This window comes from Vanellus vanellus, assembly GCF_965231255.1.
Source record: "Vanellus vanellus genome assembly, chromosome: 3".
In the NCBI taxonomy this organism is placed as follows: Eukaryota; Metazoa; Chordata; class Aves; order Charadriiformes; family Charadriidae; genus Vanellus; species Vanellus vanellus.
The window spans coordinates 62,223,969-62,238,297 of record NC_138907.1 but is presented as its reverse complement, the minus strand read 5'-3'; the positions used below and the strand labels follow the sequence as shown (position 1 = coordinate 62,238,297).

Genomic DNA, 14,329 nt, shown 5'->3' with positions numbered 1-14,329 from the left:
GTAGAACTTAAGATCAGGAAGAGAGGGAGAAAAGGAAAAGTTTAGCATCCTGTGCACTCACCTATTCACTGTGTCATGACCTTATAGAGATTCCCTTCTGTCGGTAAAAAAGCCCACATCTCTCACTACCAGTTGTACATCTAATATAACAATCACCTCACTGAAATAGGAGACTGTTCTCTTTGATTTGAAAAACTGAAGGGGATTTCTCAAGGGGGAGAAGGGTGAAATTCTAACTCTATCTTAAGTAACAAAGAACCCCATTAACATCTCAGCATTCATGTGATCAATGTCTTCCTGTTTTTCAGCTAAACCGTACTTTCCAGAACTGGAATTACACTGTGTATGTGGTCAATATCAGGTAAATGAAGGGGGAAGATGTTTATGCTACGTTCCTCTTGAGAATTAGCCCACCCTAATTAATCTTTATTTCTTTCATAGCATCCAACCTGGCTCCATAAAAGAGGGAGCAAGAGAAAAAAGAAGTATTAAAAGGTAACATTTTTAAAGACATTTTCTTGATAGAGGCAACGGCTGCTATTACAAGTGGCTTTACAACAGGCTTTATTATCTGTTATTGGATTCATTGTCTATTATTGGGCATATGCTGCCAGTCTGTAAATATATGACTGCTGGCGAGCTGAGTGCTCTGGATGTGCTCAGAAGCCTAATACTGGTTATTGTGTTTGTTTTCGTTTAAAACCTACTGAGCTTTAAACCTTAACAGATCATTTTTTCAGGGCTCAGTTTTCATCTGTCACAAAACTGAATAGACGTATCATATATACATGGTATAGCACACCCAGCTTGCTTTAGCGATAACCTGTGGTACACTGGTATCTGTCCGCTGTCACTGCACTTATTCTCTTGAACCAGAGCCTTTTGAGTTAACAGACATCTTACTGGATGCAAAACACTGAAAAATCATGCTAGAATTGAAAGCCAAACTAGTGTGAGTTAAACTATTTACCATATGCTCTCATTTCCTGACTTCTGCTGAGCTTGGAGGGACTGGAATTGGGACAGCCTCAAAGGCAGCCAAAGAAAGTTAGATGGGTCACACCCCCTGAAAATTGGGCCTCGGGGGATTTCTTTGAAAGCAACAGGATGATTTCTGAGGGATATATGGGGAGGGAGTGAATTGTAGGACGAAATTAAGGAGAGCAAACCAAAACATAATTAGTCTTGTGAGGAAGGGGCAATAAGTGAGTATGGGATGTATCTGTGTGCAGTGTAGGAAAAAGTCACATAGGAAGGACTTTAACTACTGACTCCTGAGCACTGCCATGATAACAGCTGGGCTTTTTAGTTTCAGAGATAGCCCAGTATTCCCAGTTTACAATCAGGAAGTAGTTACTGATGATTCCAGTTTTCTACAGAATTTACCCGAAAGTGAAGAGACTTGTGAGAGGTACTATCTTCTTCCCACACACCCACAGCAGAAAGACAGCTTTTATTGGCAAAACCATTAAACTGGTATAGAGTAAACTCAGTCTCTGAATGAGCTATTTTGCTGCTTGACCTACATTTACAGTAGGGTGTAGTGATGTGGGTGGGATTCTTTTTCACACTTCTAAATGATACGGTTATGCCAGCAAAACCTTTTAAGTGGAGACCATGCCTCAGGTCTTACCAACAACCCAAGGCTGCTGAGGAATGTCAAGCTTTCCCCATCTTTATTCCTGCAGCTTTTACGAGACTGGCAGCCCAGCTTGTCTGCGTCTGTTCTCCCCTAGACTGCACACCTGATTTCTTCTCGTCTCACCTTCCCGCCATCTTGTCCTCTGGATTTTGTTTCTTCTTCCTGGTCTATTAAAAAAAGGAGGTGAAGAAGAAGAAATTACTCTAGTAATTCCCTTTCCCTTTCCTTTCCCTCCCTTTCTGACATACAGTGAATATGGCACTAAATTACTTCTAATACTATATCACTTCTATGGGGAAGTAATCCCATTCCTATTTACTTTGCTCATCATATGCAATTTCAGAGGCAATGGAATTACATGTTTGTAATATGTCATAAAGTTTTTCAAGGGAGGTCTGGTCTAATGAGAAACTAGTCTTTTCGTGGGCTCTAGTGCACTTTGTGTCACGGCCAAATGGCATTTTGACATCATTCTGAATAATTTAATATAAATGCTAATCATGTCACATACAATGTTACTGTTCTCCAAATAATCCGGATTGTTATACTGTGCATGTTTTCTTAGAAAAGAAGAAAAACAAGAAGTCAGGATTCTGCCCAACATAGCAACATGGTTGGGGTAACACAGGGATAATTGAGAATTTAATTGAGCTACATGATATGTGACTAACAAAAATTACACTTTTTACGCATTCCATATGCACATATACATATATAGAAATACATATACAAGGGATTTTTTGCTGTTTTATCATGGATTTTTCATATCATAGAATCATAGAATCATAGAATGGTTTAGGTTGGAAAGGACCTTGAAGATCATCGAGTTCCAACCCCCCTGCCATAGGCAGGGACACTTCCCAGTAGACCAGGTTGCCCAAGACCACATCCAGCCTGGCCTTGAACACCTCCAGGGATGGGGCCTCAACAACCTCTCTGGGCAACCTGTTCCAGTGCCTTACCACCCTCAAAGTGAAAAACTTCTTCCTAATGTTCAATCTGAACCTGCCCTCTTCCAGTTTAAAGCAATTCCCCCTCGTCCTATGGCTGCATGCCCGAGTAAAAAGTCCTTCCCCAGCTCTCTTGTAGACCCCCTTTAGGTACTGGAAGGCCGCGATAAGGTCTCCTCGGAGCCTTCTCTTCTCCAGGCTGAACAGCCCCAACTCTTTCAGCCTCTCCTCATAGGAGAGGTGCTCCAGCTCTCAGATCATCCTCGTGGCCCTCCTCTGGACATGCTCCAGCAAGTCCATGTCCTTCTTATGTTGGGGACTCCAGAGCTGGATGCAGTACTATATCTTGCATATATTTTCATGCATCTTACAGGAGAAACATTTGGGAAAAGTTGGTGTTCTCCCAGCTTTAGGTCTTCTGAATATGTGTCTGTCATTGTACATTGCTCCCCGTCTGAAACAAAAGAAGGATCAGCTTCCCAGTAGTCTTCAATGTTCCTGGGTTTAGTCAACAGATTTCCAGTTCTTTGAGGTTCACACAGCTGTTTCTAGATTTTGCGAGGAAGAAATCTGATTAATTTCTGAAGATCCAGAAAGCCAACTGTTTTTTTTTTTTTTCTACTACTGCCCAATCATTACTTTCAAGATACTTTGTTAGGTTTTCCATTTTCTTGAATTTGTCCTGGGTAGGATTCTAAGAAAATCCTAGAGTAATACCAGAGTAATATTTGGGGGTATAAAAAGTTAGCAGGTTACAGGTTGGAAGTTTTTCATCCCTGATGAAAGTAATGTTAATTACTCACTACTGAGGTGATTCACTGAAGTGTTATGGCTGAGTTCTTGTCACAGTGTGATTTCATGCAGTTTCTCTTAATTAAACATTCCTATAAATTATTTCTGTGAATAGTTGTCCAAAGATTTGCTTATTTCTTCATTTGGATAGTCAAGAATAAGTCTCTTGCAGTTTTAGACACACCACTATTTCCCTTAGTTTTTAAGTACTTCTTTCATTTACCTTCATGGTCATCTGAACAGAATTTCACTCCACAGTTAAAATTTAAGACCTAACCCATAAGCATCCTGGCCTTAACTTTATCTTTTACAGAAGTTAACATATTAGTCTTACTCTAAATCACTAAACCTTGTCTCTCTTTTCTGAATTTTCCACAAGATCACAGCCACCTTATTTCTAAGCCACTATCATAATTCTTAAATTGCTCTTTGAGAAGTTTACCCTCACTTTACGTGAATTCATATTCTTGTCATTCAGGTCACGTCTTTTTTCCTTACCTTTTGGATTAGTATTTTATACAACAGTTAAAAAGAACAACTAAAGAAAACAGCCTTTCCCAACCTTTTCTATGCATTTTGCTTTGCATCAGCCCTTATTTACCACACTGCTACCTTATCAAGGAACTCCCGTTATCCCTAGGTGGTCTCCCCACCTAGTCTTCTTGCAAGTGAAAAAGAAAGAATCGTTGGAGAGAGAATGATTCAGAGAAGAAATAGAAGCTGGAAGTGGGAGGTAGGAAGCTGGCCTTTTTTTGGCACGTTAAAAATAGGTGTTTTCCAAATAAATATTTTAAACTGTACTGCATTCTGGAGGAGAGCAAAACAAAACAAAAAATTGAAAGTGGATAGTTATTCTTTCATTGCTGTGCTCTATGAGCTGCAGAAATCCGAAGTACACTGTGCTTGTTATGTGTTTACGTACGTGGTGATGAGAGACAGAGTGCCAAGTCCAAAAGTGCCTATTATTATCAGCTCCTTTAATACTGTGAGATCTCTGGATGGCAGCAGTATATCAAGCTAATACTTTGGTAGATTATTAACTACTTTAATAGCCAGAATTTTATCACAGCTATACTTGACTTTGTGTCTGTGTTTAATTTTTTCCTCTGGTCATACTGTTTCTGTCTCTTAATGAGAGGTCAGCTGTTCAAAATAAAAGTAGGAAGGAGTTCAGAATGGGCTGTGGACATAGCTGTTTCTTTGTCCCCCATTATTTTGCACAAACCTTTGAAAGTGAAGCCAATTTGCGGATTTTATGTAGATAAATTATCAATGCGTTTGTTTCTTTCATTAATTCTTTGCCTTTATGACTGCAGCTTTGTCAAAACTTTCCGTGGCTGCTGCTGCTGCTTTTCTCAGAAGGTTCCTACTGATCCTAGCTCTTGTCAGATGACTGTGTTGGGCTGCCTCCGTAGGGGAATTGGTCTTTGTTAAGCAGCTCAGCTCTCCTGCTTCTCATTTCTTTTTTTATTTTGCAAGCAATTTTGAGAATTCAGACCACAATTCATTTATAACCTTTTCTCCACTTAACATACAAATAAGATTATTGCTTGCTCCAATTTCCACTACTTGATTGTCATAATTTTGGCCTGTTTCCTGTGTTCAGTTCTGCTATGTGCAACAACATTAATATTAGTACTGTTAAACAACTCGTCCAAATTAAAATCCACAGTGGTAGCAATCTGTGTAAAGGCCACGAAACTTAAACAGAAATCCCTTCTCTTAGGAATAAAAACGGAGAGGAGAGCAGGAAATCAGAGCTGCCCATGCCTAGTCCTGCTTTTTTTGAAGTCCGTGGGAGTTTTACCACCAGTGTCTGTAAGGCAGATTCAGGCTCCTGCATGCTGTGTTCCTGGGTGCTGTGTTGCTTAATGGAAAGTTTAATGGACTTGGATAAAACTTGAGCTAATTAGATTGTGTAATAGTTTTAGACAGGAGTTAGTAACATCACAGCAGCATAATTTTGCTTTTATAGTCCTAAGTGTCTTTACCAAGTAAAGTATTAGGCTTTTGCATTCTTTGTAGATTACTTCAATTTATTTGTTATGAAATAATAATGCTATACTCATTATATATGAACACATTGGTGATGCCTATTCCCATTTTCAAAATTTTCTTGGTTTCTACTGGTGAGGTTTAGGAGCAACTCGGACCTGGCCCACCTCAACTCCCCCCAACTTCAACTTCAGTGTTACTGAAGGCAGTAAGGGGCAGCTTTGACCAGCGCTGAGCAACATTTTAAAACGCCACATAATGTGTACATCGTGTGTTCTATTTCTGCTTGCAAAACTGACCAACAAAGAGACAAGCAGAAATCCGCAGGTTTCTCCACAGTGCCTTGTTGGCATCTTGTGTCCATGACCTGTAAAGAAAGTCTTCATCACAGACTTTGGGAATTCACAGACTTTGGGAATTCCTCCGGAGTGACTGAAGGATGATCTCTTCTTAGTCTCCTGCTGCAGTTGCCTGCTCTTGATCCAGCTTCCAGTGACCTCCTTTGTCTTTCCACTGTCTTTACCTGGATTTAGCGTAGGCCTGACATTGTTAGATGTCATTTTACAGGAAAGTAATGTATTGGGGAATGGGGTTTTTCTTTGTTGTTTTGGAACACAGCTCAAGCGTAACCAAAAACTCATTTCAGCAAAGACCAGCTGTTGAAATGTGAGAGGCTCCAGCCCTTTCTGCTTTGCCTTTCTGCTACGTTCTCTAATAACGAGTAGTCTTCATACCAAATCATCACATATTATAAGTGCTTTCTGTCGAAAAGCCGTAGTTGTGTGTATTCCCACACCAGATCTGCAAGGAGGAGCAAGGCCCAGAGACACAAGGACAGGCAGAGGCGTGACCATGCTGTTCACAGCACTGTTCTGGTACAATGGCCATTAACTTAAAAGGAAGGCTTAGGATGCTTTTATTTTTAGTAGTCCAAATAGTAGTGGCAACTTTTAGTTTTGTGTCCTGAAGTCTCAGATGTTACACTTTTTCTGTGACATCGCCTTCTCCTGAGAAAGGAACCTCGTCATCCTTGACATTACTTTGAATATGTCTATTATGTACAGTCCTAATTTTTTTCTCTCTGTTCTGAACATTTTAATGGTATCACAGTCAAAATCACCTCAAGTAAAAGTTTATCCACCGCTCAGATGCTTTTGTGGAATGCTTTTAATTTTGATCTACTTTCATATTTCTGCATGTCTCATTCTGTGTGTTTTCTAACATTTTGTCTGCTATTTGTATTACATCTTCACTGAGTGACTTATGCAATAGTCAGCTCTTTTTTTGCCTGTCCAGTTAATGTAAAGAAGTTAGTAGTGTTTACAGGTGACTCTGTGGGCCTATCTGTGCTGCCGGTCCTGAGTTATAGCTACCCATCACTGCTTATCTTCAAAGCCAACATAACAGCAAGGTTTTGGTAAAGAATTTAATGATGTCATCTTAAAACTTTTTTTTAAATATGCCAGGGTAGTTAGGAATGAAATTCCCAGTGACTTTTAGTGGCAATTTAGATTCCTGAGTACTTAGGTGCTTTGAAAATGATTCTTTGTATACTTTAAATCAAGTAACATTAACACCAAAATAAATTAATAGTTATTTGTCGACCAGTTTGACAACCACAATAATTCGGTATTAGTTCAGCCTGTCTAGTACAAATGAAATGAGAGGAGAAATACACATGCTAATTATCAACCACATGTCTTCAGGTATGAGACGGTCTGTGCTGCACGGTTCGCATGGTTTGTTAATCCTTCCTTCAGGCTCCTCGCATCGTGTAGCAGTGAGACCACAGCCCATGTGTAGGCACACTGTCCTGGAATAGCTCTGAGTCACGCTGCAGGAGAAGAAAGCCGGCTTTGTGGTACGCGCCATGGCAGCGCAGGCGCCCCCACCACCTCCTGTGCCTCTGATGAGGATACAGCTTCGTAAACTCCTCTCTCTGAGCCAGCTTAGCTCAACGGACCGGGACAAAGAGGGATGGGTAGACACAGGTCTTCCCCTGCTTTCCTGCTTGCTCCAGCTGTCACCATTTCAGTCAAAGAGAAGAGAGGCATAAATACTTATCCCCGTTGTGTTTACCTACACCACAGCCCGCTTTTTTATATCGACAGCAGTAATACTAGCAGTACGGGTTACTGTATGTAGGTGATGCGTAATTTGTAATTGATTACTGCTGCGAGAATCTCTCTGCTTTTATATGGCACACAGTACAAGATGTAAGGTTGGGTGTAGCAACTCCAGTGACACCAGCAGAGCGTGGCAGTGTTGCCATTTATTTGAGTGTAGGCCTAGTGTTTCCCAAATCAAGAATTTTGTTCTTCACCATTAAAATGTTTTCTTTCTGGGATCTCAGTGTGACAAAAGTGGAAGGAAGCACTCGGCTTCATATTGCGTCAGCTGTCAAGTTAAAAGGTATTTATTTACTTTGGGAAGCTAGTATGAGTCATCCTGAAAAGTTTATAGAAATTGTTTTCATCATAATATGGAACAGGCTCTTATTACACACTATACATGGCTTGTGCTCTAAGAGTTTCTCAGAAAACAAATAACAAAGTGGTTTAACAGATTATTTTTATCAGTGCTTCATAATCAATACTTTTCTCTATAATTGTTCAAGATAACTGTATTCAGCTCTACCTCATCTATCATTATCCCTTCGGTTTTGTTGCCATTATCCCTCCACACAGTTTCGGGTACTAAATATCATTTTGGTCAGTTGGGAGTCCTGCAATAGGCAGCATAGTAGTAGCGGTGACTGTTCACTTATAACTTCTGTTTTGCAGCCAAAGTGCTGAGTTAGGGAGTGGCATCAGTATATTAAGTTTTCCTCTTCTGAAGTAAAGGGAAGAGATGAGTGAAGCCAGAATCTTTTAGGAAAGATGGTTAAGTGCCAGGAGACTCTGGGGCTGAAGTACTGGAGGGCTGAAGGAATTGGCAATCCCATAGGCAATTTCCATGCTTTTGCTAAAAATAAATGCTGTAATAAACTTGTGCCTCGTAGTATATCCGAGATATACAGCAAAGAGCTGCTAATGCACATCCACCCTACTGAGGCTCTTGCCATATGTTAAACACTCCACCGAGACCTAAGGAACGTTAGGAAGAACTCGGTATCTCTGGAAGCGACCTGGCCAGGGATAGCTGGAATTTCTCTGCTAAAATGCATCCATTGGGGAAAAAACAAGCCAAGTCAGCAGGCAGTCACATTTTTATTTTCTTCTCCAGCAACATGCTAGCAGTAAGAAGGCAGATATGGCAAGAAAAAAAGTGTACTGTTGTTCAACAAAAAAAAAAAACAAAACCCACAACCAAAACCCACCACCAAACAGGGACTGTGTATATTTCTTTACCATTTACTTTACATCTGCAGCACTGAAAACTGTGAAGTATTTAGTTCACATTCGTGATTTCTTTATGGCGTTTGGGCTCTTTTCTTTTTTTATTCTTTTCCTAGACTGAGAGATTGTTTTTTACTGCCAGCTATTTTAATGTCATATCACTAATGACAGTACTTCAGAATTATTTGTTGGCGTTAGTCAGTTTTCTGAATGATGTCTGACAGAAAGAGGGTTAAAACTGCCATCTAAGAGCAACATCTGTACTCTAAGCTGTAGTTTTATACTGCGCCAGACTAGGCACCTCTGGAAAGTGTAACTCTGAGCTGTCATCATGGGGATGTGTTTGTGGAAGAGTTTTGGAAATGAAGTCCTGGTCTGTCTAAGAAGGGTTACCTGAAAACCCTCCTAGCTCTCTCCCATACAGCACCCCTACAGACTTTTTTGCCTATTCTTTTTCAAGTAGACTGCAAGACCCTGTAGCTCGCTGCTGCTTTCCTGCACCAGGGCCCACCGGTGAAAGCGCCTGGGTTCGGTGCGTGCCCTCCTCGCTGTATGCGCGCTGGCACTGCTGCCGCTTCCCAGGCTGCCAGGAACTGCTCACACACCGCGAAGGTCTGTCTGTATTCGGGCCGCTGGGTATCCAAGGGCAAGGCTAAGATGAAGACAGCCCAAAGCAGGCTTGCTTTTTCCTTTTTTCGACATTTTGGCTCCCGTGGAGATCCAATGTTCCATGCTTCGGCGTCGTCACCTCCTACTAGCCGGAGCCAAGCAATGCTCTTGGGTACCGACATATTCTCTTCTGTTTTCTGTGTCCCAGGAGGAAATTTCTGAGCCTTCCACTCTGGGCTTCTTTCCTGTGTCCTGCTAGCACTGCTTTTCTGTTCATTATTTCCCTTCCAGAAAAGTTATGTTTTTGGACAAGGGTGGGGACTGGCTTATTTCTCTCACAGGAAAGAGACTTGGGCACTTTGAACTACTTCTTATGCCCAAGAAAGTAGCAGTGGGCTACAGTACAAAACAGCTATTACTGCTCAAACTTGAATTACTCATCTGAGCAACTAGACTTTCCTAATTAGGACTAAAAGTCTCAGAAGTGTGTCAGGATGTTTTTTCACTCCATCAAAATTTAGACATTTAAATGTTAGGCGCCTGTTCTTCATTAATCTTCTAGTCTTCCTCTGTAGTCAGTGGAGAGAGAGACCCTCTGGAGGATGACTTGTCCCATCCTGACAAGTTTTGTAAGGTGGGATGAATCAGCTCTTAAATTCCTAAACCATCAGCCACCAGATTTTTAAATTTAATTAGGACCCATTTAGAACTCACAAGTCACAACTTTATGCTTTCATCTTTTAATGTCTTTTAAAATAATCTAAATCATATGAAAACATTTCTTAGCTCTTTTGATGAGATGCTCCTTTAATAGTAATTAGAGGATGAAATTTCCCAACTGCACTTTCTTGTCATGGCCCTATATATACAAAAATAATAATTTACAGATAATGAGCAACATTGTCTTGGTGACGCTGTTCCATACTCAGAAAACCAGAGTTTATCAGATACTTTTATGTCCGCACATTTCACCTCTGCTGTTCTGACTCAAACATTCAGATAATTTCCCTTTCAGTTTTAAGGTTTTGGCTCTTCTGGTTTATAATTCTACCAACAACATCGATTTAGAAGAGGAAGAAATCCGACAGAAACTCATAAGGAATAATGGGACCATGGAAGGAGGATATAAGCTTCATACTGTGGCTGTTGATCCAGTAGGTAAGTAGATTTTGGCTTTGTTACACAACAGGTTTTTTTTTTGCTTGTCCATAAATAAACAACTTCTGTGTTAAAATAATCACACATCTCCAAGTGGTATGACTGTTTCAGATTTTAAATTGTTCCTTTAAGCCTCATTGTTCCGCTAATCTCAGAGAGCCGTGCTCAAGCTACCTCTTGTAACACACACGCAGTTGTCCAGATTGCTTTAGGCAGTGTTTTGCTGTCTGGTTCAAAGAGGCTGGAACAGATCCTGACGGCTCCTTTGGTAGTTTGAGGATAAAGAAGTGTGATTTACAGCCAGAGCTATAATGAGACATTTTGGACCTCCAATGTCCCTCATGCCCACTCCTCAACCCTGTTGTTTGTGCTTCCGCCAGCTGCTGCCCTTAATCATTCGCCTTTTAGCTCTCATCTTTTCCTATTCAACTTCTTCCAGTCAGAGATTGCCCTTCTCTTGGGAGGGAGGCGATGGGGGCTGGTGGAGTGCAAGTGGATGCAGCATGCACGTGCAACCCTTGAGCAGCAGCAGTAGATGTTGTCCCCTGTTGTGCACCCCTCCATGTTACTACTCTATACATAACAACCAAGCATTTAATTTGAAGACAGCTTTGTGCTGTAGACTGGTTAATGAGCTGAGGACAAGAAACGGAAGATGTTAAAATGAAGAAATTTACCATTCACACTGATATATTTTTATTTTTACAGAAAAGTGTTTAGCTGAAGAAAATCCTCCAAACTATTTTTGGCCAGATACCAGACCGACTGTGACCAACTTCACATTTTGCCATGGGAGCTCAGTTCAGACTGCATCAAGAACCTGGTAGGTGTTCAAATATCTGAGAAGCTGAGAGCTTCAAATGCAACTTTCTGGTTATATACGTAAACTGCTTCCTCCGTACTGGTTGACATCAACCAGTATTGTATTTCAGGAAGACGATTTCTGTACTGTGAGAGATTATGTGTGTGCAGTAAGAGTATGTACTTCATAGGTGAGAAAGAAAAGCTCATCTACCACTTTTGTAGGGCATATTGAGGCCCACAATTAGTGCATGTTCAAAGTAACTATAAAAATAGCACCTTCTTAAAGAACAAAATTGCTTTCTTCAGGTCATGATGTTTATGTTACCAAAACCAAAGTTTCACATTTGCTACCATTTCGCTACTACTATCTGACTTGTGTAAGAAATTCTCAACAAAATTCTATGAAGATGTGTATTTGGTTTAATCCAGCACCTCTCATCTCATTAAGGGAAAGTAAAAGAAATCCTGTGAAACAAGCATTTTGCCAGTAGTCTTAATTGAAGGTGGGGATAATCTTATGCTTAAAGATTTGAACTTGTGTTTTTAAGGTTTAGGATAAATTTTCCCTAATGTAGGCTTTCTTTGTGAACGTCTGCAAAAGATTTAGACACTGTATCTCTATTTCCCATTTGTAAAATGGGAATATTATTACTTCCTTTGATATATTACCAAAACAATATGGCTTTGATCTCCTTTGAGTGCCTTGAACATGGCTACAATGATGCAATATTAATTAATTTCTTCAGTGTTTAGGATGATCACCATTAAATGCATTATAGTAGTCTTATCTGCTCACATTGCATCTGGAACATGTTCTGAGAAGACCAGACCTTTTTACTTCTTGAAAACAATATGGCAACATGGATATGAATCAGCTTTGAGGTTCTGTGCCAAACAGGAAAGAAACCAGCATTATGTTTAACTAACTCACTTCCTCAGCCTCTTAATCTTGTACAAGGACTGCTGGATCCTGATTGACCAACTTTTGTTGTAGAGTGACTAGTACAGAAGTCAAATTGTTTTTATGTCAGAGGCACAGAATCATAAAAAATTAAGGCTTCTGGCCTTTGCTGCCCCAGTATTGCTTATCTTTATTGTTCATTTGTGGTCTACATGATACCATTGATTCTCCATGTACAGTACTTCTCATAAAAAAAATTACTGTATTCTGCACTGTGCTATGCTTTCCTTGCCTCTGCCTCCACTAGATTTTGCCAATATGGAGCACAAGTGGGATGTGTTTTGAGAGAAGGGAAGGTCTTTTAATGGTCTCTTCTAGCCCTGTGCATCCCACAGTAGAAGGTTACCTGCTAGCGTGCTGTGATAATATAGGTGATCCACTGAGGAATAACTATTCTATCATGGGCTGAGTGAAAGGATAACTTTCTCCCATTCTCCATCCTGCCTTTGCCATGCTATGAAAACATGATTATCTTTAAAGAAAACTGAGGAAAAAGTGTTTTTAATTTTGGAGCCATATCTGAATATTTTGCTATGGTAAGGCTTTTTTAAAAAACATTTTGAAAAAAAAAATATCTTTCTATCTGCCCCTACCTTGGACCTGGAGATGATGGACCTTGGACCTTGCAGATGATGACCTGCCCCAGTTTTCATGGGTGGCATAAGTTTATATCTCCACGTAGTTCCTGTACATGTTCTTCTGAGAGGTATTATGGCTTCCTATTGACTTGTTCAATGCCATTTATATCAAAGGAATATTATAGAAACAGCATCTGATTAGGCCATAATAGGGGTGTAATAGTTTGTGTCAACATTTGTGTCTTTCCTGAAACACAAGGACGGAATTTCCACTGATGCAGTTTATCAAATCAGTGTAGGAATCAGCTGGGAGTTTGTCCAAGAAGAACTAGGGTTTCTGTGAGCACTGTCACTTAATTGGTCACATATTTCCAGTGTCAGGCATACATATTTCATTTCACTAGGGGCCATATTGCTAGGAAAATTGTGAATTGAGAAGAGTGGACAACTGTAACACCTACAAAATAATTATGAAACATTTACATAATTTTGCTATGGTATTTCATGTGCATTTTGTAATTTTTCCTCTTTAGCTATTTGGGTCTGCAGAATTATTCATCATACTGGGGCCAGCCTGATCTTAGAAATTGCACAGGTGGGTATATTGATATTGGTCTTTGGCTAAAGGAATAGTTTTGTAGACTTTGGTTACTGCATACTATAAGGCAGTTACATTAAGGAAGAATATCTGCTTCCTTTATGCTAAGTTGTTTAAAAGCTTTCTGAAAAAAATCAGTGCAAAGTAAATACTTGAACTCTGGGGAAATGCAACAAGTTGATTTCAGCCCACCCATTAAAATTTTGGGATACCAATTAATGAAATAAATCAAACTCTTCAGGTAATTTAAGCAAGATTAGAGGCAGGTGGTAGCTTGCCTCAATTTGATATTCAGGTTCAGACAAACTTTTAAATGTTTCCAGTGCCTGTAGATGCCAGTGGAAAACCTCCCACCTTCCAACCTCCCAACCTTCACTGGGCTTGCGATCAGACATTTTCAGATTTATTCTCGGTTTGCAAAATACCCCTTGATGTCATTCTGGCCTTAAAGGAGTAATAAAATAAACAGACAACAATTTTATGGCCCGTTTTTTAGTGCCAGAGCTAGTGAAGAGAATGATACTCTCATAAGTAATTCAGAGCACCTACAGTAAGCTCCTGTTCTGAATTGCTTTCTTGGAGAAGCCTCTTTTTCTTTCTCCACTGATAGAGGGGTCCTAGGGAGCCTGGATATCTAACTTAGTTGATCGAGTACTTGCAGTCAGGCTATACGAGAACATCATTTCATGTAAAATGAACATTCTACAGTAAATGTAGCAAAAACTGTATTATAAAACACAACATGAGAAAACCACAGCCAGCTGCAGACTAAAGAAGGCTGATCTTCTTTCAAAATCTTATTTGGGAATTCCAATAAATCTCAAATATTTTTACATTGTAAAATGTTAGTGTTTACATTAGTTTTCTATCCAGGTGGCATCAAACTTAGAGTTTAACATGTGAT

At 40.0% G+C, this 14,329-nt stretch overlaps 1 protein-coding gene across 1 annotated transcript in view; it reads left to right on the top strand.

Moving 5' to 3' along the window:
- The window catches only part of ADGRG6 (adhesion G protein-coupled receptor G6), a 116,937-nt gene that overhangs the window by 67,444 nt on the left and 35,164 nt on the right, over positions 1-14,329 (top strand). The window contains exons 8-12 of the mRNA XM_082480914.1: positions 309-361; positions 442-495; positions 10,342-10,484; positions 11,193-11,307; positions 13,361-13,422. Of these exons, the coding sequence (XP_082337040.1) occupies positions 309-361; positions 442-495; positions 10,342-10,484; positions 11,193-11,307; positions 13,361-13,422 (427 nt within the window). The remainder of the gene's footprint in view (positions 1-308; positions 362-441; positions 496-10,341; positions 10,485-11,192; positions 11,308-13,360; positions 13,423-14,329) is intronic.